Consider the following 22,952-nt stretch of genomic DNA (forward strand, 5'->3'; position numbering starts at 1 on the left):
TTCTTTTTTTATCCATTCAGCCACTCCTTGTTTTTGGTTTGAAGAATTTAGTACATTCACAATAATTATTTTTATTTATTTATTTATTTATTTATTATTTATTTATGCAATCTCTACAACCAACATGGGGCTCAAACTCATGACCCTGAGGTCAAGAGTCACATACTCCTCCAACTGAGCCAGAAGGGCACCCCTCACAGTAATTATTGGTAGGTATGTACTTATTGGCATTTTGATAATCGCTTTCTGGCTTTCTTCTCTGTTCCTTTCTTCTTCACTTGCTTTCTTCCCTTGCAGTTTGATGACTTTCTTTAGTGTTATAGTTAGATTCCTTTATCATTATCTTTTGAGTATCTACTATAGGTTTTTGCTTTGTGGTTATCATGAGCCTCACATATAACATTTTATGTATAGTCTATTTTAAGTTGATTGCACTTAAGTTCAAATGAATTGTAAAACTCTACATTTTTACTCTTCTTGCCCACATTTTATGTTTTTGTTGTCACATTTCACATCTTTTTATTTTGTGTATCCCTTACAAATTATTGTAGTTATAGTTATTTTTATTACTTTTGTTTTTTTAGCCTTCATACTAGCTTTATAAGTGATTAATCCACTACCTGTACTATATATTTATCTTTACCAATGAGATTTATACTTTCATATGTTTTCTTGTTATGAATAAATGCTCTTTATTTTCAGGTCAAAGAAGTCCCTTGAATATTTCTTGTAAGTCTGGTTTAGTAATGATGAACTCCTTTACTTTTGCTTGTCTGTAAAACTCTTTATCTTTCCTCAATTCTGAATGATAATTTTGCTGGGTAGAGTTTTTTTGGTTGGAAAACTCCTGAATGGTTGGAAGCCATTCTCTTCTGGCCTGCAAAATTCCTCCTAAAAAAGTCTCCAAAGTCTAACAAGGGTTCCCCTGTAAATAACAAAATAATGTTTTCTTCTATCTGCTTTTAAAATTCTCCAACTTTTGATATATTAATTGTAATGTGTCTTGGTGTGGATCTCTTTGGGTTTGTCTTATTTGAAATTTTCTGGACTTCCTGGATCTGGATGTCTGTTTCCCTACATAGGTTAAAGCCGTTTTCAGCATTGCTTCTTCACATAAGTTTTCTGCCTCTCTCTCTCTTCTGGGATCCCTATAATGTGAATGTTATTCCACTTGACATTGTGCTGTAAGTCCCTTAAGCTATTTAGAATTTAAAAATTCTTTTTTTTCTTTTTGTTGCTCTATTCGAGTGAGTTCCACTATCCTGTCTTCTAGATCATTGATCTTTTCTTCTGTTTCATCTAATCTGCTGTTGAACCCCTTTAGTTTTTTGTTTTGTTTGTTGTTGTTTTAGTTTTTTTTTTTAGCTCAGCTACTATATTCTTCAGCTCTGTGAGTTAGTTTGGTACTCTCTTCTATGTTTTGTTTTGTTTTTTTTTTTTTTTTTAGTTCAGCTACTATAGTCTTCAGCTCTGTGAGTTAGTTTGGTACTCTCTTCTATGTTCTATCTTGTTGAAGTTCTCACTGTGTTCATCCATTCTTCTAAGTTTGGTGAGCATCTTATTGACGATTGCTTTTAACTTTTATCAAGATAAATTACTTATCTCCATTTCATTATGGTCTTTTTCTGAGGTTTTATCTTCTTCTTTCATTTAAAACAGATTCCTTTGTTCCCTCATCTTGCTGCTCTCTCTGTGTTTGTTTCCATATATTAGGCAAAAAAACTACCTCTCCCACTCCTGAAGGACAGGCCTCATGTAGGAGATAAACCTTATTGTTCAACCTTGCCCCAACTCTTGGCTGTCTCTCAAACCTTTGTGATTGTCCAAAAAGTCTGATTTATTCTTGATAGGTGCCAGTTGAAGAGGTGTACCAAGACCTGCTAGTGTTCCAAAGGAAGAGATCTCAGTCATTACCTAGTTTCAGACTGATAGGAATACAGACCCCCAGGAAGCGGTTTTAATGTATGCAAATATATATAGTCCTATGGGATCACAATCATAAATCTTGCTGGCCTCCAGACCATGTGGTCTGGAGATGTCCCCTGGGCAAAAGTCGTAAAAATCAGGGCTCCAAATGAGTGTAAAAGTTCCTTTCTGGGAGGTACACACAAGCTTAGTGAGACCAAGGGAAAGCACAAAGATGGTTTCCCCCAGCAAATGTTCCCTGAGAATACTTACATAGCCTCTAAATGTGTGGCAAACCTGAGGTCTGCCCTCCAGGCTGAAGCTTCATGACAAGTAAACAGGCCTTTTACACAGCAAGACTGAGGGCGTGCTTTGCTCTGCTATCTGTGAAGTGCCCTAGGGGTGGTGGTCTTCTAAAACTGTCTCTCTAATTGTTACTATCCCATGGAACCCAGGAACATAAGCCCCCATGGCCACAAGAACCAGTATCAAGGAGCATTCCCTGTGTGGACTATGTGCCTATGCCTATGGCTTTAGCTAGGGAGCAAGAGAGGTCAGGGCTGGGGCATACCTACTGGTTTTACCAGGCCAGTGGGTGAATACAGGGACTACACATGCCCACCATGCTAGCAAGTTAGAGGAAAAGCACAAAAATGGCTCCTGCTAAGTCCTCTGTCACTGGACAACATCCCAAGAGGCCACTGCCTTTCCAGCAGAAACTTTAAGATAAGCAAATGAATCTCTTTCACATATAGTCTAGAAGGTTTTCAAACTGCTGCTTTCAGCTGGGTCCCAGGGAGAATGAGTCTGTGTGAGAGCCCTTAGAGCAGTATCTCAATATTTTACAGCCCTCTGGGTCCCCTAGACATAAACCCCATTGGTTTTCAAAGCCACATGTTTTGGGAGTTCATCATTCTGGTACAGGTCTTCGGGGTTGTGGTGCCTGATGTGGGGTATGAACCCTTTGCTTCTCAGGGAGAAGCTCCAGGTTTGTGATATCCCTTTCTATTGTGGGTTACTGTGGCAGGAATGGGGTTTTTCCTGCATCTCAGCCTCTCATACCCATCTCAATATGACCCTTTTATTGTTTATTGGAAAGGAGCTATTCATTTGGTCTTCAGGTCTTTCTCAGAAGGAACTGTTCCATCTGTAGCTATTGTGTCTGTGGGAGAAGGTGAGTTCAGGATCTTCCTATGCTGCCATCTTGGACTGCCCCCTTACTTGTGTCTTTTTACTTTTTTAATGTCTCTATTAGACAATTTAAAATTACACATATGGTTCTCATTCATGCTTTCCATTATATTTCTATTGGACAGTGCTAGTCTATAACATAATTCAGAGTACAAAAAAAACAGTTGAAAGGTGTTAAGAAGGAAAATGGCAAACTTCCATTGATGTCCTATATCAACTATTTGATTTTTTTCTAAGTTCACACTGAATTCTTTTAGGTCTTAAACGTGTGAGCCAATGTTTATTTTCATGCTTGGGATAGATTATACCTTCAGTTCCATTACAGTTATGAGATTCTTTTAAAGGATATAAATCTTTTTGCCTTCCCAGTACTCACGAAAAGAAAGCCAGCAATCTAATAGTTTCAGAGGATTACTCACTAGAACAAATATTTGGTGTTCAAATGAATTTCACAGTTTGTCCATACTAATAAATGTTCTTTATATTTTGAATGTTCAGAACGCAGGGCAAAACAAAACAAGGATTTCTGTTTTATAAAGAAACTTCTACTATGAAATTTATTACAGAATATTCTGCATAACTGTATCACTATGAGCCTAATTCCTCTGAAAAAAAGGCAGAATTAATTGAAGTTGATGTCCACTAATATCATGAAAAATATCACATGTGTTTTCTTATGTTATCTGTGACAAAGACTCTAGTGACCTTGTATGCCATGCAGACTCCATCATTTCACATTGGTAGAGAACTTTTAGATGGTTTGGTTTTTCTGAGAACTCATTAAAAGCCAACTGGAATTTATATTGCAGTAATAGAATTGATCATACTTGGTGACTGAGAGTGAAAATTTCATTTAAGATAGTTCATTTTAAAATTTGCCTTGGTTAATCAACCAGACTTTTAACACATAATTCCCTCTTTCCTTTTGATTTTAGAGGATTTTATGCTTGATCTTACCTCCTCCGGGCTTTTTTTGAGCCATTCTAGTCACTATCCTTCTCATATTTGCAGTTCTTCTAGAATGTTAGCACCATAAAGATAAGAATTTGTTGTTGAAGGAATAATTTTTTTTTTAATGCTGAATGTTGGATTTGTTGAATGAATTAAATTGTTTCTGTTCCAGGAATCTTTCAACTCAGCCTGAAGGCATGCACTACATGCCTTTAAAATATAACTCCCTTTTACCTAATTTCTTCTAATCTTATATAATTAATTAAAGTACTATAATATAAAGAGTTTAACTCCATTTTTTTATTTGACTATTAACAACTTTTAGATCCCCACCCCTCTTCCCAGTCTACCCTGCCTCTGGGCCTCAAGATAAGAAAGGCTTAGATCATTTTGCCTCTGAGAGTAGGAAATTTTCAAACTTCACAGCTTCTATTCCTCCCGGAAGCCCCTACTCCAGCTCTCCTCTAATCACAGTAAAAACCAAAAGTCAACCCCTCTTCCTTTCTATTTGCTCCCCTCCTCATTGGACCCTTATATGAGCCTATCCCCTTCTGGGAATCCTCAATTTGTTGTGAATACTAATGACTGTTGTTGTGTCATCTGCCGTGGCATCCAAAGAAATTCCTGGTGGGCAATCATGTCTGCTCCTAAGCAGACATCAAAACAAGTATGTGGTAAACATCTGAAACTAATATAATGTTGTGTGTCAACTATACTCAAAAATTTTTTTAAAACAAATATATTGTATAAAGGCTGTGACAAAGACATAAACATAAAGTTGCATGGATCACAGAAGAGAAAAAATAATTATTTTAGAAGTAGCTGGGGAAGCCATCCCCCAAAATATGGTGACAGTAAAAAATATGTCAATAAACACTTCAGAGAGAAACAACTTACAGGGATGAGTCTCAAAGAGGTGTGTACTATTGAGGAAAGAAAGAGTAAGATGTTTAATGTATTTACAATATGAGCCTGAAATTTAAGATGAGTGCAGGAAAAATGATGACGTTTCAATAGCTTTAGAAGGATTGTCCTGGGGGTCAGTTTGATCCTTGGAGCACAAGGGAGCCAAGAATGATGGTAAGAGCCTGAACAGAGGCAAAGAAAAAGGAAATGGAAAGGAAAAGAAGAATTTTCCCAATAATTCTAAGTTGGAATCATCAGGATTCAGTAAACAAGTACATATGGACATGAAAGAAAAAGGAGTCAAAGATTATGCAAAATTTCTAGTATGGGAAACTGATAACTGGTGTTCAAGGGAGCTTTCACAGAGAGAATATATCTGAGCAGTGCCTTAAAGAACTGCCAAAGAAAAATGGGAGAGAATGTATTCTGGTTAAAAGAACATGACTAAATAGAATTAGGGAAACACAAAATATGTGGACAATGGTAGGCAATATAATTCTGCTGAAATATGGAATCTAGAGAAAATAGATTAAGACAGATTGCTAGAGTCTGACTCTGAAGATCACACTAAGTAATGTGCACATTAGATGGACAGTGGAGAACCACTAAAAGACTATATTTTATACAAGCCCATTATCTTGTTTCTCTTAATGACCTTAGTTGTCAAGAAATTCATACTCAAATATAAAACCCAGATATACTAATCTGTTCATATCAAGTATCTGGTAATTGTATTGCTCTGGTTCCTTTTAGATTGCACTGATTTTATAAATTATTACATTTTGTATTATTTTTTATTTATAGGAAACATCTTTTGTTGTATTTGCCCTAAATCTAATGATTGTTTTTATAACCTCTATCCCCCACAGACCTGTGGCCACCATTTTTTACATGATTTGGGACCTATAAGCACAGTTAACTGGAATGGTACTAGGTATCTAATCCAATTTGGAATAATCACAGTCCTTCCCATGGGAATTTAAGGAGAATCTGTCTCTCTGTGGCTGGTAATGCACCATTTGTACTTGGAAGTTGTATACAGCATTCTTTCCCTCACCACATGGATTGCTTAGCAAAGAAAATTGGTCATCAGAAAAAAAAAATAAGGCAGATGAGTAGAAGTAGACAGAAAAAAAAATAATCTCTGGATTCTCCACAGCCATAAAATATCTGATTGTAGGTCTTCCTAACACCCAGTTATACCCTTTTCCTTGGTCTCCATGAAGCACTCCTGTATTAATAAAACATTTTTTTCTTTATTGCTTAAACTATTTCAGGTTGTTTTCTATTATTTGTTACTCAAATTACTATCTCCTACTGCTATGAAAGTATGGAAAAGTTTACTCTGTAAACCATAAAACATAGGATGCAGGGTGGATATATTTCTTCATGTGATGCCAGGTTACATTATTAATGACAAAAGACAACAAAAACATACATGTTTACTACAAATAATAATAGATACAGTTGAAAAGTGGCTTCTCCATATATCTTACTCTCCTACTCTCTTGGCCAGAAGTCTCCACTCAACTAAATCTCTAGGATAAGGTTGAAAGGGAGCCTATGACAGCTCGAATTTTTGTTCTGGCCAGTGCTGTCACAGAAGCATTACTCTCTGGCACCATTGTCCCTTTATTCACTTCCTTGTACTATGTGTGCACATGTCTACCTCTGTTGAAAACCAAACTCTTTTAAAGTATCATCTTTGATTCATATTTGAACTCTTCCCGTGATAAACCTTGTACTTTTAAAGCAGTAAATAGAAAACTTACTTTGGAGGAAAATCTTATGTTGAAAGTAGAATAGTTTCTAAAACCATTATGCAAAAGAAAGGATAAAAACAAAGAGTGAAATAAAGACACCACTAAACATCAGGGGTGTATGATAGCAGCACTGTTCTTTACCTGAAATTTTTCAAAGCCTCCTTGTGGAAATTTCCAAGACAAATATATTGTGTTTTCTTCCTGCCCCAAAATCATCAAATCTGATGGTGGGTCTGGATCTATGGGCAATGAAATAAGACATTGGAATGATATCTTTTAAAAAAATCTATAAAGAACTTATCAAACTCAACACCCAAAACACAAAAAATCCAGATAAGAAATGGGCAGAAGACATGAACAGACATTTCTCCAAAGAAGATATACAAATGGCAACAGACACATGAAAAATGCTCAACATCACTCAGCATCAGGGAAATACAGATCAAAACCACAATGAGATACCACTTCACATTGGTCAGAATGGCTAAAATTAACATCTCAGGAAATAACAGATATTGGTGAGGATGCAGAGAAAGAGGAATCCTCTTATACTTGGTGGGAATGCAAACTGGTGCAGTCACTCTGAGTAACAGTATGGAGGTTCCTCAAAAAGTTAAAAATAGAGCTACCCTATGGCCCAGCAATTGCACTACTAGGTATTCATCCAAAGGATTAAAACATAGTGGTTTGAAAGGACACCTGTACCCCAATGCTTATAACAGCAATGTCCACAATAGCCAAGCTATGGAAAGAGCCCAGGTGTCCGTAAACAGATGAATGGATAAAGAACATGTGGTATGTGTGCAAATATATATATATATATATATATATATAATACATATATATAATATATATAGGAATATTCCTCTGCCATCAAAAAGAATGAAATCTTGCCATTTGCGATGACGTGGATGGAACTAGAGGGTATTATGCTGAGTGAAATAAGTCAGTCAGAGAAAGACAAATACCATATGATTTCACTTATATGTGGAATTTAAGAAACAAAACAGATGAACATAGGAGAAGAGAAGGAAAAATGAAATAAGATGAAAATAGAGAGGGAAGCAAACAAAAAGAGACGCTGAACTCTAGGAAACAAACTGAGGGTTGCTGGAGGGAAGGTCGGTGGAAGGAAGGGGTAATTGTGTGATGGGCATTAAGGAGGGACCTTGAGGTAATGAGCACTGGGTGTTATATGCAACTGATGAATCACTTAATTCAATCCCTGAAACTAATAAGATGGTATATGTTAACTAAACTGAATTTAAATAAATGTTAGAAAAAAAAAAGGCCCTTGACTGTCACACTATGGAAGAGTCCTAGGATACAGAGGTTTTTCCAGTCCAGTTTAGCACTATGTGATCTTGTGCAAGCTAACTACCCTGAATTTCAGTCTCCCCAGCTCTGCAATGGAAGGGAAAAAAGAATTTTCTAGAAAGCCTCTTCCCACAATAAAATTATATAAACTATGGATTTTAACATTTCTTTTTTCTTATAGCAGAACTCAGTATGAAGTTACTACAATTGGGATTTTTAACTTACGATTTTATGCACTACATAAAGAGATTGATCTATCCTTGCCTTAAATTCACAAACTCCTTTTCCCTTTAAATGTTGTAACTGAGAAGATTCTTGAATCTTAGTCTTCAAATTGATAACATGACTCTATTTCTAATTTATATTAAAAAGTGACATATTGCATTGCTTTTTTTAACTGAGGGAAACAAAACATTAACATTTTATCGGAATAATTTCATCTCTAAAATTCAAATTTTGCATGAGATTTTTTTTGTCCCTACTTACATATTGATTTAAGTTTATTAGAATTTAGCTCAGTGGTAGAATTAAACCTGAGTCACTGATTCACTATCTTTTTTATTTTTCTGTGGTGCATATTCCCTTCTAACTGGAATTAATTTATTATGCTTCCAAATTCCCATAATATATTTTAGCTTTATTTTAAACATTTATTAACAGTCCATCTACCTCCAAATGGAGTTGAGGTGGCTTGCAGAAAAGGGAGGTACAGAAAGATAAAAAATTATTAATATATACAGTAGAAGATAAAAGTCAAATAGTAAAGTAGAAAAGATTGGGGGGAAAAGTTACTAGCCTTGTCTTGGAAAACACAGCCAAAGCAACATCATGAAATTTGAAAGTAGAAATGAAGATCTTGAAGTCCAAACAGATTCGTACAAAGTCACAGAGCCAAGAATGGGTAGTGTCCTTCCTATGACAGACATAGTGGCCTTTCTAGTGAAGCACAGTGGTTACAAGGGCAAAATTTGATGTCAGGGAAACCCAAAGTCAAATCTTTGTTATCTTGTATAAGCTACAAGAATTCTCCAAGCATCGGTGTCCTCATTTATAAAAAATGTAAAAATATGTATCTCATTATGATCGACAGAATAAAAATCTGTCATTCAGAATTAAGTGATAAAAAGCATAGAAAATACTAAGCAAAGTCTCTACAACAAGTGCTCAATTTGATGATGACAGTGACGGTGATGGTAACAGTGATAATGGCACAGCTCTGATCAAAGCAGCAAAGAAACTTGCACTGATAAAAAATTTTAAATAAAATATATAAAAATGAAGCTGTTTCTCATCTATTTCTGCTATTTCTTAGGATGGTCTTTGTGAAAAGCAGCCAAGTTCATTTCAGTTTTGGATTTAGATAACTGGGTTAAAAATCTCACCTTCCATGATGAGTAATGAACACCTCTGAGCCTTAACCTACATTTGAGGTGGACTGGGTAGATCCAATATGGTGACTTAAGCACATAACACCATGCTCGTGAATCATAACTGCTCAAATGTTTTAGCGTATTTTCCAGGAATTGATTTGACTGTTGCTCATCTTCCAGTGCTTTCTATTCCTCCACACTGCAAATTCTGAGATTAAGCCTCCTCTCACACTGATAGGGCACTGGTACCTGAGCACAGGTGCATGTGACTGGGCCCCACAAGTGAAAGGGCTTTTTGGAACACTGCACATGTTCAGGGCAGGCATACATGGAAGTGATGCTAATAAGGTCAGAAGAGGCAAATTGAACCCAAATAATGCAATTAAAAAGACAGTGCCGGGGCACCTGGATGGCTCAGTTGGTTAAGCATCTGCCTTCAGCTCAGGTCATGATCCCAGGATCCTGGGATTGAGCCCCGTGTCAGGCTCCCTGCTCAGCAAGGAGCCTGCTTCTCCCTCTCCCTCCGCCTGCTGCTCCCCCTGCTTGTCCTCTCTCTGCCGAATAAATAAATAAAATCTTTTTAAAAAAATAAGTAAATAAATAAAAAGTGCCATTTATTTTTTCACACTCCAGGTTTTGTTTTGTGTTTCATAAAATGTTAAATATAGTCAAAATATTAGAAAAAAATATTGAGTATTTCATGACAATAATAGCTTGAGGTTTAGAGTACTTTGCACTTGCACAAAGAGCTTTGTGCTTGAATCTTAGTAACAAGATTTTGTACCTAGGCAGGAATAATTATTCTCATTTTCCAAGTGAAAACAATAGTTTTGCCCAAGGTCACATAACTAGTAAGTGATGGAGACAGGAATATAACTCCGGTGTTCTCCAAATAAATGCAGTGCTCCTTCTCGTCAAGCATGCCATAAACCACTTCCATTTTCATTTATTTTTAATTAGATATTGGCTTAAACAGTCATTTCTATTATTTTTTTACTCATGAAAAGTCAATTAAATATAAAATAAACTTACAAGTGCTAACCATGAGGACAGTAGGATGGCTTCTCTTCAATCCCTTGGTAGTTATAATGCCAATTAAAAAGTCGGTCCCTGAAGAAAGGCTATTAAATGTGAAGGTCCTACACATTAAAAAAAAAAAAACACACATATTAAAACAGCCCAGAAACATTTGGAAAACTCCCATTTTCTCACACCGTCTACAGAAAGAACTTTATATAAGTCTTGTGGTATTTTTACTGCCTATCATGGAAACAATCTGCTACAGTTAAGCACAAATAGTTAATGAGAAATCATAGCTTCTTACAGAGTAATTCAATTAAGTCAAAAAGTGTGTATTATATACACAAGCATGAGATATCCTGAATTGATTTAAAATTATTTGCAGAAAGGATTTGTTACTGTATATCTGATTCAGTTATTCTAATCACACTGTAGTCAGGAAAGTTGTCTTAAGTTTTCTAATTTCTGTTTATATTAAGCCACTAATAGAGCTTTTCAAAAATATACATAAAATGTTAATCTCGTGTTCCATGTAACTTGACACAATTTCTTTTCAATACTTTCATACCTTTTTGTGGAAGGCAGGATTTCCTCTTTCATTAAGCTTTCGCTGGATATTGAAATAATGTATCCATCCAGAAGACTTCTAGCTGAAGGCCAGCTAAGAGTTATTGCATTGGAGTTTCTACTATGGTTCATAAATTCAACGGCACTTGGGGCTATATCATTAAAACATACACATAAAATAACATTTTCTACCCCACAAACATCTGCTCTAAAACAGCCTTCAAACACTCTCAAGATTTGTTTTACTTTCTGCAAACCTGGGGGTAAGCAAGACATTCTTTTTATTCTTCCTGGTACATATGAAAAGTTAACAGTCAAAAAAGAGAAAAAAAAAACCCAGCAAGAATCACTTTAAACCTTAAAATAGAGCCAATACGTATTATTGTAGTACTGTAACCAATATTTCTCTTACTCAAAAATGTAGGGAAAGATTATATCTTGGTCCTGTGCAACCACTGAAGAGGAGCAGAATATGCCACCCCAAAATATTCCTCTTTGCCGTAAGGATTATTTTGAGCTGGTTATTTATTTATTTATTTTTTGAGCTGGTTATTTTTAAGAAACAGCAGACACAGGAGAAACTCTGAAAACTGAGTAAAAGTTACCCTTTGTAAAAGACATTTACATTTATAAGGGAAATCTCCATTCATAAGAATGTCTCCCTTTATGAGGGAGAGAAGTCTGACTAAATCTCTAGAAACTCTTATCAATGGAGAAGACAGACCTAAATCTGCATAACAACCTTACATTTGTTTACTGTGCTTTTTCTGGTAGCCCTCCCATAACTGACTCCCTTTCCCCCTCCCTCACCCTCAACATTTTCTTTTGTCTTTAGCTGGAGATGGTGTTTAAGGTGGTGGTTTAAGCCATTTCAGGCAGTTACTCAGATTCCCTGGGTCCCATGTATGCAGGGAAGTATACATGTTATTAAATTTCTGTTTATTTCTCTCCTGTTGATCTGTTTTAGAGGAGTTGGGGGTGGGGTCTCAGTCAAGGACCTAGAAGGGCAGAGAGAAAATTATTTTTCTTCCCAACACCATGAATCTCAGAAATATTTAATGATTTTTCGGACTCATCCTAATTAAATACCAAATAGTAACAAGGTTAATCAGCAGGAAAGTTCATTGAAATCTAAATATGAAATGCTTCCCTGTTTCCTAAGGAAAAAAAGCTAAATGAAATAGTTTACAATATGTATTTTGTTTTGTCTCTTAAATTCTTCCATGTATAAGAAAGGAACAAAAATGCCAAGATATTCTTTCCCAATTCCAATCTGTGTTATTATAGTAAAGGAATATCAGACATGACCAGTTTCTAAACACATAAATCAATGTTCCCATAATATCAGTGTCAAGAATCACTAAAATAGCTATTTTAGTAGAAGAATTGAAAGTTTTACTTCATCTAGATATGAAAATGTATACATTTTACATACATCCTTCCCAATCATCCCTTATTTCATGTGACTAGCATGGAATAATCGCCATCTGCCATGGGGAGTAAGTTGCTAACACTGGGGAAATGTCACTTCATTGACTGCTTAACTGAGCAATGAAGAAATTAAATCGCAAATGGAAAATCTGGCCAGACCCCAGGCAATTAGCCACTCTCCTGCCTGGCAATACATATACAAAAGAGGTTATTTTAACCCATATAAGGGGAAACAGAAAGAAAGACAAGAGATGACAACTGCCTGCCCATAAAGGAAATCTGGGAAGAATAAACTATTTACTAAATCTTCCCTAAAGAATGAAATAAATATCTGAACATTGAATAATACCTAAAGTGCTTACACAGGCTGTACCTGTCTGTATTTCTTTGATATTAGGAATGCTGTCTTTAAAACCTTCTTTTTCAGTGCGAATTGAAAAAGTGTACACTGTGGCAGGATCCAGGTTAGAGAACGTTGCTGCTTCTGGAACTACCTTCTGGACCTATCAATCCAAAAGAATAAATTAGCACATGTTCATTTAAAAAATGTTCCACAATTCAACACAACCAAATAAGCATGGGGTTATTTAGTTTCACTACTATCTAATGTAAGGATGTAGTAATATTGGATTCAGCATGAAAGATTCAAGTTTAATGCCTCCCAGAGTAGCCTGTAACATACCATGAAAGCAGCAGTACAGTTCATGCATGTGATTTCATAATGCTGAAAATTACCATCAGCTCGATTCCAGAGAATTTCTATGGAAGAGTCTGTCACTTTGCCCTCATGGATATTTGATGGTGCTTCCAGACCTACCCAAAACACACAACACATTTAAATTCTTCTTGTATGTTTTCTAATTGGGTTTTTCTTTTAATTTATCCCTTTAAAGGGAAAAAAAAACACAACGTGAATAAAAAACAATAAAACTTATTAATCAACCATCTCTATATTCTAATTTAAAATAGTTTATACATCCATGACCGTTCATTAAATATAATAATCAGTTGCAATACTCAGAGTCATTGCAAACACCATAACAAGCAGCTAATTTTAGTTTTGCAGCAAAAACTACATAGCAGCAAATTCACGGTACAAACTGCATAATATTCAAAAGAAGAAAAAGAGATTAGAGCTTTCTGAATCTATTACCATAAGCTAAAAAGACAACAGAGAGAAAAATGTGAAGTCCAGACAAAGGAGTAAAAGAATCCTCTTTGTATCAGATATTGGCAAAAGCTAAAATCAAATTTTATCTGATGAGTTTTAATGGTTATATTTTCCATTTTAAAGACCCCATTCAGCGTACAGAAAAAGAAATTTTCAGAAAAATTTAAAAAATTGAAGCTTTAGATTATCATCTGACATATTGATATATTTTGCCACTTACATCACAAAATTGATATATTTAGATGATCAAGTACTAATTATTTTTAAAGACAAGAACTGTCAAATATAACGCTGCCCATAATGATTTATAATATAAAGAAGAAACAGAGAATACAGATATGACAATAAAAAGTATATAAAAATTGTAAACAAAAATAAAATATAAACATATACTGAGCTGATTATGAATATGCTATTCATGCTATGTTACAGTAATGTGATTGGTGATCAGTTTGGGAGTATTTTACGAAAACTTGAGTTTAAACAGTAATGGAAAGATTACAATTCAAGAGGAAGAAGAGACATAGTGGTATAATGATATATGTGTAGATTTAAAGACCAAAAGAGCAAAACATGAAGAACCTGGATATGTTATAGTCAAAATTATAATATTTTTAGGATTACATATGATTTTTGTATGGCATTTATTACTCTGTGCCATTCATTTCTATATCTACTGGGTCAATATCTTAGATAAATTTCATGGGTCTCAAATGTTCAAAATGAGTATTTGTAGAATTTGTGAGTGGCTTAAAGAAAAGATAAATCAAAATTGATATGAAATTCAAAATGTAAGTACTGGTATGAACAAATATAATACATACTAATTTTAAATATTCAAAGTAGTAGGGAAAATATATACTAGTTCTTTCCAGACAAAGGGCAGCATGGAGAGAGCAAACACATGCTAAGATTATGTGCTTTGAGAAACACTATTAAGTGTCTCTAGACTCAAAAAATATAACCTAGTTCTTATAATCTGCCTAAAATTATTCACATTCCTCACTCTTGAAATAAGTCATCATAAGTTCTGATTAATATGCACATACATTTTTTGTTAATGGATAGATTTAAAAAATTTGTGACCTCAATTTTACATAAAGTTAGCTCTTTCTCTATACTCAAGCAATGAAAGATCAGGCTCAGTATAAGACTTTTGCGATTATTTTAAAAGATCTTTGAAAATAACTGCATTGAAGTGAATGTAGCCTACTAATATGAAATGGTACACAAAATCAAAATCAAGAAAAAACTTATATAAGTCCCCAAATACTTACATGTTTTTACTGCAGGCACATAATACATATTACTTAATTTAGTCCCACTGATGATGGAAATTAAAAAATTGTATTCTGTGCCTGGGATTAAATTGCCAACAGTTATTTTATTGCCATGTTTCAAAGGCTTAGTAACATTTGGCCCTCCTTCAATTACAATATGTATGCCATCAAACACTCCAAGATCAGGCATTTGAACAGATAAAATTACAGAGGTACTATGACTTTCATATGGGATGACAATTTGGACTGGTTTGGGCTCTGAAAAACAAAAAGAGAGATTTATAATTAGTGGGTTTTTTTAAATTTCAAATACATTTCTCTCTATTTTGTCTGGCATATTCTAGAATATGCAAAAATACTAAATGCCTGTGCAAAGTTATGTTTACTATGTCATTATTAAACAGAAAAACAAGGTGGACATTCTGAGAGAGTGTATGTACATATATATTGGAAGTACCTGATTAACTTTTGATTTTGATTCTCAATAATAGTCTCCAAAACCTAAGAATCTGAGATTTTCTGATTTTTTTTACCTTTTTATCTATTTATTAAGCCAATGATTTTGAAAACCTAAATACTAGGAGGAATGCTTAAATAAAGTAAATAAGGCCAGATTCCTGCGTTTCAGAGTTCCCAATCTCAAGAAAGAGATACACAAATCACTTACTAGAATCCCAAATGGATAGAGCTGAGCTGATAACATGAACAAAAAGCTATTGAGAAGAGAGGAAGAAAACAAATCTAGCAGAGATCATTGGAGAAGGCTTCCAGAGTCTAAGATGTTTTATCTGAATCTTAAAGGGTAGTACAAGTTTACCAGAGAGAGCATGTGGTGGGCAGAGGTGGTAAGGAGGGAATTCCAGACAAAGAGAAAACCATGGAAACCAAAAAGGACATCATCATCATCATCATAATCATCATCATCATCATCATCGTGTATTCAGGGAATACCAAGTTCTTTCTGCTGTTTACTAGCAGGGCAAATTACTAATCGCTAGTCTTTGACAATTAGTTACTAATCTTTGGCAAGTTACTAAATCATTCTGTGCCTTGGTTTCCTAATCCCTAAAATGGGAAGGAGACTAGTATCTACTTTGCAAGGTCACTGTGATGATTCAATGTGAGACTGTATTTATATACAAAGAGCTTAGTTCCCAGCACATGCCAGGCTCTCAGGGTGGTTAAAGCCTGGGGTATGTGAGGAACAGGGATCAGGCATGGAAGGCCACCGCTGAGGCTGGATGTTGTCTGCGAGGGGCTTTGCATGCCATGCTAAGGAGGTCAGACTTTATCCTGTAGGCACAGGGATTTTGAACAGACATTTCATTTTTAGGAGCACAGTCCTGGCAACAGTTTAGAGGAAGGATTCGCTTACATTTCACACTCTTGCTGACCTCTACGTAAGAGCTTTCTTGTACTGTAATTCTCTACTGTATCATTTAGAGCAGATTTGAAATTTTAGATTGTTTCTATTCACATTATTTTTTCCCTCAGGTCAATTTTAATTTCAACTCTATTTGTGGATTATTGAAATACTATCCAGTATATCCTTAGATCTGTCTTTCTTCTAAGTAGATATCTTCTTCTAAGATATACATTCTGAGGAAATATTCTTTCTTCCAGAGAATAATTGGACAGACTTTGCTTTTCAGTTTTCTTTTTAACATCTGGTTTGATGCAATGGAACTTGTTCTAAGTCAATGATACTGTATTTGATAATGTGATTATGCCAGTTTACCCAGAGCCAGTACTGTGTAAAAGGATTTAAACACATACCTATAATTAGCATTCTAGAACACAAAATCTGTGCAATATCTCCATCAATTCATTCATTTGTGACATATAACTTTCTTGCCTTTTTCAGTCTGGGTAGTTATGAGGAAATGTTCAATACATTAACCATAACAGATACCATATGGTATATTACTGGGTTTCAAAGCACTTTTTCCATGTTTTTCTTTCTCCAGTTATATTTTATATTAACTTCCCTTTTTCTGTCATCACTAATGTTTTTTGTGGGTTTCTTCTTTAAATTCCTTACAGCTCTCTTCAGTTACAAAGCTCTTACATTAAATATGGTTTTTCCAAGGCTAGTATGACATCCCACAAGTATCCAATCCATTTAAATGTGTAGGCAATAATCTGGAAGTTTCTAAATCTGCCTTGAGCAGAAATTAAATATCTGGAGATTGGAAATAAGTGGCCAATATAGTCATGGAAACAGTTCACTTCCGTGTTCCTAGGTGCTGAAGATATTTTCTAAGGAGAGACAATGCTTTAAATAGGCATTATCTAATTTAGTTTCTAAAAGCGTATAGAGTCTGTGACATTCTCTATAGTGCGTAAATGTGGGTTTTTAAATCAGTTCCACTTGTTCAGGGAAATGGGACCAATGGCATCAATAAATGACATATTAAGGCAGATGGACACCAAGGCTGGAAAAGTGTACAACAGGACAAAGTTCTTTCTTCTCTTCAAAACTGTACCCTAAACCTCTGGAAACTCAAATGAGAGAAAGCATCACCTAAAAATAAATAAATAAATAAATAAATAAATAAATAAATAAATAAATAAATAAATAAATAAATAGTATTGCCATATTCTGGAAACTTCTAGGTGTCTCCTCTTTTGTGACTGTGACCTTTATCCTTACCCATTTTCCTGAAAAAGATTTTTCAAAAGAAGTGATAGCATTGGGGGCTGTACGAGGTTTTTCCAGTATAAGATAAATGGAACAAGGCTAAATTCAAAGGCTTTTATTATAGACAAGAATGAATGAGGTCTCAGAAATTTCCAGTCTATCTTAAAATTTATTCTTCTATACTGAGAGGGAATAAAGGAGACTCAAATACCAGCTCTCCTTCCCTCAAGAAAAGGAGTACAGTTAATTCCTCCAACAATGAGAGACTACATAGACAAATGACTTTAATGTGGTTGAAACACTAGGGATGCTCTTCACTCCACAAAGCCACCAGTCCAGTCCTATGGAGAAATAAAAATCATCACAACAATAAACGTTCTCATAGTGCTTGCTTGGTGTCTGAGCCCTTAAATTTTATTAATTTCATACAGTAGATAAGATTATTATTATTCCCATTTTAGAGAGAAGGAAGCTGAGGGTCATTAAATGTTGAGGGACTTCCCAGTGGATATAAGCTGATAATTGTGGAGTTAGAATTCCAACCGAGGCAATCCAGTTCCAAGGTCTGTGCTCCTAAGCACTGCCTTCTCCCAAAGGTCACATGTTACGGTTCAGGTGCATCACAATAACTGGAAATCAAGTTTTGCTAGTTATTTTCAGGATAATTTAGAGACATGGACAAATATGTCTCAAAAGGAAAAGGAAAGTCAAGGAACATGTAAGTTTTATTTTCTTCTACATGTCTACAAAAGGTCCTTAAAAGGTAAATGTCCCTCTAATGCTTAACTGTCTCAAAGTGTATGGAAGAAAGAGAAATGGGACATGGTAAATAATAATTATCAACAAACGTTTGTTGAATGAATTCATACAGAGAATTAATTTCTATTTATGCACCTTGGGATAGGTTAATATTTATCATCTGAGACAAAAAAAAAAGATGAATGATAAATAATCTGATGATGCCAGTTGTGCTTACCAAGGTTAAGAACTGAATAGAAAAGCCAACAGAATTATAAGAAATAGTAATATGCTTGAAGAAACTAAAGATAATTCACCAGAAAGGAAGAAACTGTAGAAACCATGAACACCTAATGGCTATTTCCAAACAACTGATGTCCTTTCATGTGAATCAGGGAGTAGATTTGCTCTGTCTGTGATACTTCTGGAAAACAGACATGGCCCTATAATAGAGGAAAATTACAGGTGTGCATTACAAAATAATGAGAGGCTCTATGCTAGGAATTGCATCAGGTGAGGCACTGGCAAGATCTCTGTCCTAACTTAAAACCCCCAAATTCTATCATTTTTCCTAGGATTTATATATGTTAATCATGTTTCAGCTTCCATGCTGGAGAGCAGTTTACAAATGTGTTTGAGTTAAACAGAGTCAAGAACTGTGCTTATACCTGGAGATACAAGGCTGAGTAAGATTTCAAAGAAGCTCACTTTCTAGAAAGGGAGACAAAATTTTTATATTTTAGATGGCAGAGATGTTGAAATCTGGGGAGTTCCTTGGACTCAAAGGAAAAATAGGACTTTCGAGCTGGAAGTCAATTTAAAAATATATTCAATGATCTAAATTTTTAGAGAGAAAACTTAGGCACCAAGACACTGTGGGGACACTCTAACCTCATACTGCTAATCATTGGTTACAGTTCATTTACCATCTATGATTTTTAATTTTAGTACTTCCATTCTGCCAATAAAAATTTTTGGGTTGTTTGATGGTCATGAAATAATTCTTTTTAGTAGTATCTTTTTTTCAGGTGTTTTCTTTTTTCCTAACTTCCTATGATAATTATCTTCAGGCACATTTTCTCAGAAGTTTAAGTATGAAAGTGCTATACACAAATTTAGTTTTAGTATTTTTTTTTATTATGTTCAGTTAGCCAGCATATAGTACATCATTAGTTTTTGATGTAGCATTCAGTGATTCATTAGTTTTACTCTTTGGAGGACAAAATGAGAAGATCCGATGTTGGTTGAGTGTGGACACTACTGGTACATAGTTTTTTGGACCAAGGCATTTTTTCCTTCAGGCTGCCCTACTGTTAGCCAAAAAGGCCTGTGAGGTCCAATGTTCTTTCCTTCCTCAGAGTTACCTCTTTCTACCCAAATTAGATAGAAGTCAAAACCCTCTTCCTTTATTCCTCACATGCACTCCATCACCAAAGCTCAGACGTCCTACTTTCATACTATAAAATACATCTACTACTTTCCATCTGCATTTTCCCATCCTTGTCCACCATAATCTTTTGCCTAAATTCCATGACACTCTTACCCAGTTGTCCTACTTCCATCCCTGGCCCTTTACAAATCATTCTTTGCACATAGTCAGGGGGAAATTTTTGTAACATAGATCACACCATCCCTCTCCTGCATAAAACCCTCAATGGATTCCCACTGCCCTCAAAACAAACTCAAAAGCACAGCATACAAGCTCTATGTGATCTAACCCCAGAATACCTCTCCAATATCATTTCATATTCCCCTTCTCCTTCTTCATTAGACACATGTTCCAGCCTTTTTGGTCTCAGATCCCTGTTTTATAGCCTTTGTGCCTTTATGCTAATTGTTCATGCCTAATGTACCCTTCCTCCACCTGATTGTACTGTGGCTCCTTCTCATCCATTAGGACCTTCAAATGCAACTCCCATTACAGTCTATCTACACTAGAACCACCCACCCCTCTTCTGTTACTCTCTATCACACCCCGTTGCTTTTTTCCATCCTAATGTTTAGCACAATTTATAAATAGCCATAAATATTATTATTTACTTTTCATTTTTTTCTTTCTCCCTCCTTAATGGATTGTCAATGATTACCTATTGGGTGAATTAAACTTATTTGAGAAAAAACATAGAGATTTGTTGTTGGTTTGGTCCTAAACCTTTTAAATACTGTCAATATTTTATTTCAGTGTGCTACAATAGCTTGTCTTTGTTTTGATCAATAATAATTACAAACATTCATATAGTGATTGTGTCAGGCACTGTTCTGAGTCCCTACCTTTATTAAATCAGCTATTTTCCAGAAAATCCATAAAATATATACCATTATTTTCTCACACTTTACAAATGGGTAAATTGAGGCATAAATAGTTTGAGTACATTGTCCAGGGCCACTCAATTAGTTGGGCCCAGATTCAAACCTAGGTGGTATGGCTTTAGGGTCAAGTTTCTAATCATAAACAATGCTGCCTTTATTCATGCATTAAGCATTCTCAGGAGAAGAGGAATGCAAACTGCTCCAGGTCCTGGGCTACCATTTGATAAGCATACCAACAATCTACCTAAAAAGGCAAAACCTACTACCAGAGGGGTGTGTCAGGGAATATTTCACAATATCCCCAAATCAGCAGATATCTGTTATGAATGAAAAATATTTGATTCTCACTTAGAGTTTGTTGAATAGTTACCAGCTCACTCAAGTTCCCATTCATCACTGTTGCCATTCCAATGTCATATGTCATCCCAGGGGTTAAATTATCAATCTTGAATCTATTAGCATCCCTTACAAAAAGCTTCATGACTTCTCTTGTATCTGATGAGGGTTTGATCTGAATGTAGACCTCATGGCCATCTGGTGGGGATTCCCACTGAAGAATTATACTGTCCTCTCCGACATCTTCAGGTTTTGCGTGAACCTTCTGAGGAGGACTAATACCTTCAAGAAACGGATAAATAGGTAACACTTATCTTAGTTTATTGTTAGCATTACTCTTGCTCTGGAGTAAAAATGTCTTAATCCAATATTAGTTCATGTTTCAAGTAAATTTAGCAAATCCCTACAGCACCATGCCTTGAAATGGACTTAATTTTAGAGAAAAATATGTCTTGTTATTACTATGCAAGATTTGTCAATAAGATTAAGCACATTACACATCAAGGAAAACTAGAGTGTTTGGCAGATTCTTTAGATTTTTAAGAGTTCCATCAGAATACTGTTCCCATTGCCAAGATTATTCATTTTTTCATCAAAGGTGCATGGAACCTACTATGTACCAGGTAGTCACCTAGGCATGTAGAGTGCTTCAACAGGAAATAACAAAGGTCACTGCCTTCTGCAGTTTATATTGTAATAGGTGGAAATACACAATAAATGATATATAATAAATGTGTATATTATATATTACTTTAGATATGAGAAGGTTAAGGAAAAAAAGAAAAAGTAAGCTAAGGTTAGGGAGGCCAGGAACAAAGTGGCTGTAAGGAGGAAGTTGTGGTATTAAATAGGGAATTCACTTCCTATCAACATAATAGAACACCACATTTTAAGTTCTCAGGAAAATATCACTCTGGGTCAGACCCATAATCTGTTCATCCTATACAACTTCACACAATTGTACCTGGTCTGACTTTAGGCATTGACATTAATTATGTATGTAAAACTATCAGAGAATGCTAGAATAATCCAATTAGACAAACTGCCCACAAGATTCCAGGGTGAAACAACTTCAGATCTTTGTTTTTGTATAACTGCTAAACTTACAAACACTTCAGTGGAGGACTTAGATGAAATCTACTGAATGCCACACATAAGCAGAAATTGAGGAAAAGATGAGATTTGGTAAGTCTGTGATAGCCCTATTATTACTCACAGAAATTTCTGTGCATGCATGTGTATTTTTATGGCAGAGGGTCCATTAATTTTTCCACATTCTCAAAAGACTTCATGACCCCCCAAAAGTTAAATTTTACTGAATAAAATATACTCCTTAATATATATGAAGGCTTTTCATGTTCTGTGCCTAGCTTACATTTTCTAGATTCTCTACATGCTCCCGTACTCCAGCCTTGCCAAATTACTTGCAATTTGCTAATGTTCAAATGTCAGTCCCTAGATACCTCTTCTTTGGTCCCCCCTGCCTGTGCACTTGCTGTTTGCCCTACTGACAGCATCCTCTTGCCTCCCTGCTGCCCCCTGGCTAACTCCTACTCTTCCTCATGAAGCAGTGCATGACTCCACCAGAAGACTTCTGGGTTAATTGATCCCTCTCTATGCTCCCATAGTCCCCAGAGCAGAACCCCTATAATTGCAACTATAATGCAGCATTATCACTGTTTTTTAACTTACTTGTCTCACTCTATTTGCACATAAGCCCTTTAAAGTCAGAGGCTACATTTTATTCATCTTTGCGTCTCTAGTATCTATTACGGCTCCTGATACTAGAAAAATAATTTATTGAGTGAATAATGAACGAAAAAAGGATACTGCCTTAACCTTAAGAGAGTAAAAGAGCACTGGATTACTAATTCCTACATATGCACTGCTGTGTCAGCTTACAGTTAATATACAGAGCAAATGACCCAAAAATTAAAAGTGCAGACACACATGTACCTTCATCCTGTCCCTTTAGTAAGTAGGTACATGCCATGGAAGATTTTAATTTGACTTCAAAATGAACAAATCTGTGATAGATCCTCCTAGTCTCCCTGT

The 22,952-nt window shown here is 35.3% G+C and overlaps 1 protein-coding gene across 7 annotated transcripts in view; it reads right to left on the reverse strand.

The window, feature by feature from the left end:
- PTPRQ (protein tyrosine phosphatase receptor type Q) overlaps positions 1-22,952 on the reverse strand; it is a 243,858-nt gene that overhangs the window by 206,666 nt on the left and 14,240 nt on the right. For 3 of the 7 annotated variants that reach the window (XM_027595088.1, XM_027595090.1, XM_027595089.1), the window contains 7 exons: positions 20,910-21,179; positions 14,870-15,130; positions 13,104-13,234; positions 12,795-12,924; positions 10,992-11,142; positions 10,436-10,542; positions 6,858-6,955 (listed from right to left, as the gene is read on the reverse strand). In XM_027595088.1, the coding sequence (XP_027450889.1) occupies positions 6,858-6,955; positions 10,436-10,542; positions 10,992-11,142; positions 12,795-12,924; positions 13,104-13,234; positions 14,870-15,130; positions 20,910-21,179 (1,148 nt within the window). Of the gene's footprint in view, positions 1-6,857; positions 6,956-10,435; positions 10,543-10,991; positions 11,143-12,794; positions 12,925-13,103; positions 13,235-14,869; positions 15,131-15,539; positions 15,674-20,909; positions 21,180-22,952 lie in introns of those variants that run through there. The other 4 variants (XM_027595091.1, XM_027595092.1, XM_035721846.1 and 1 more) reach the window with 4 other exon arrangements.

This window comes from Zalophus californianus, chromosome 9, assembly GCF_009762305.2.
Source record: "Zalophus californianus isolate mZalCal1 chromosome 9, mZalCal1.pri.v2, whole genome shotgun sequence".
Lineage (NCBI taxonomy): Eukaryota > Metazoa > Chordata > Mammalia > Carnivora > Otariidae > Zalophus > Zalophus californianus.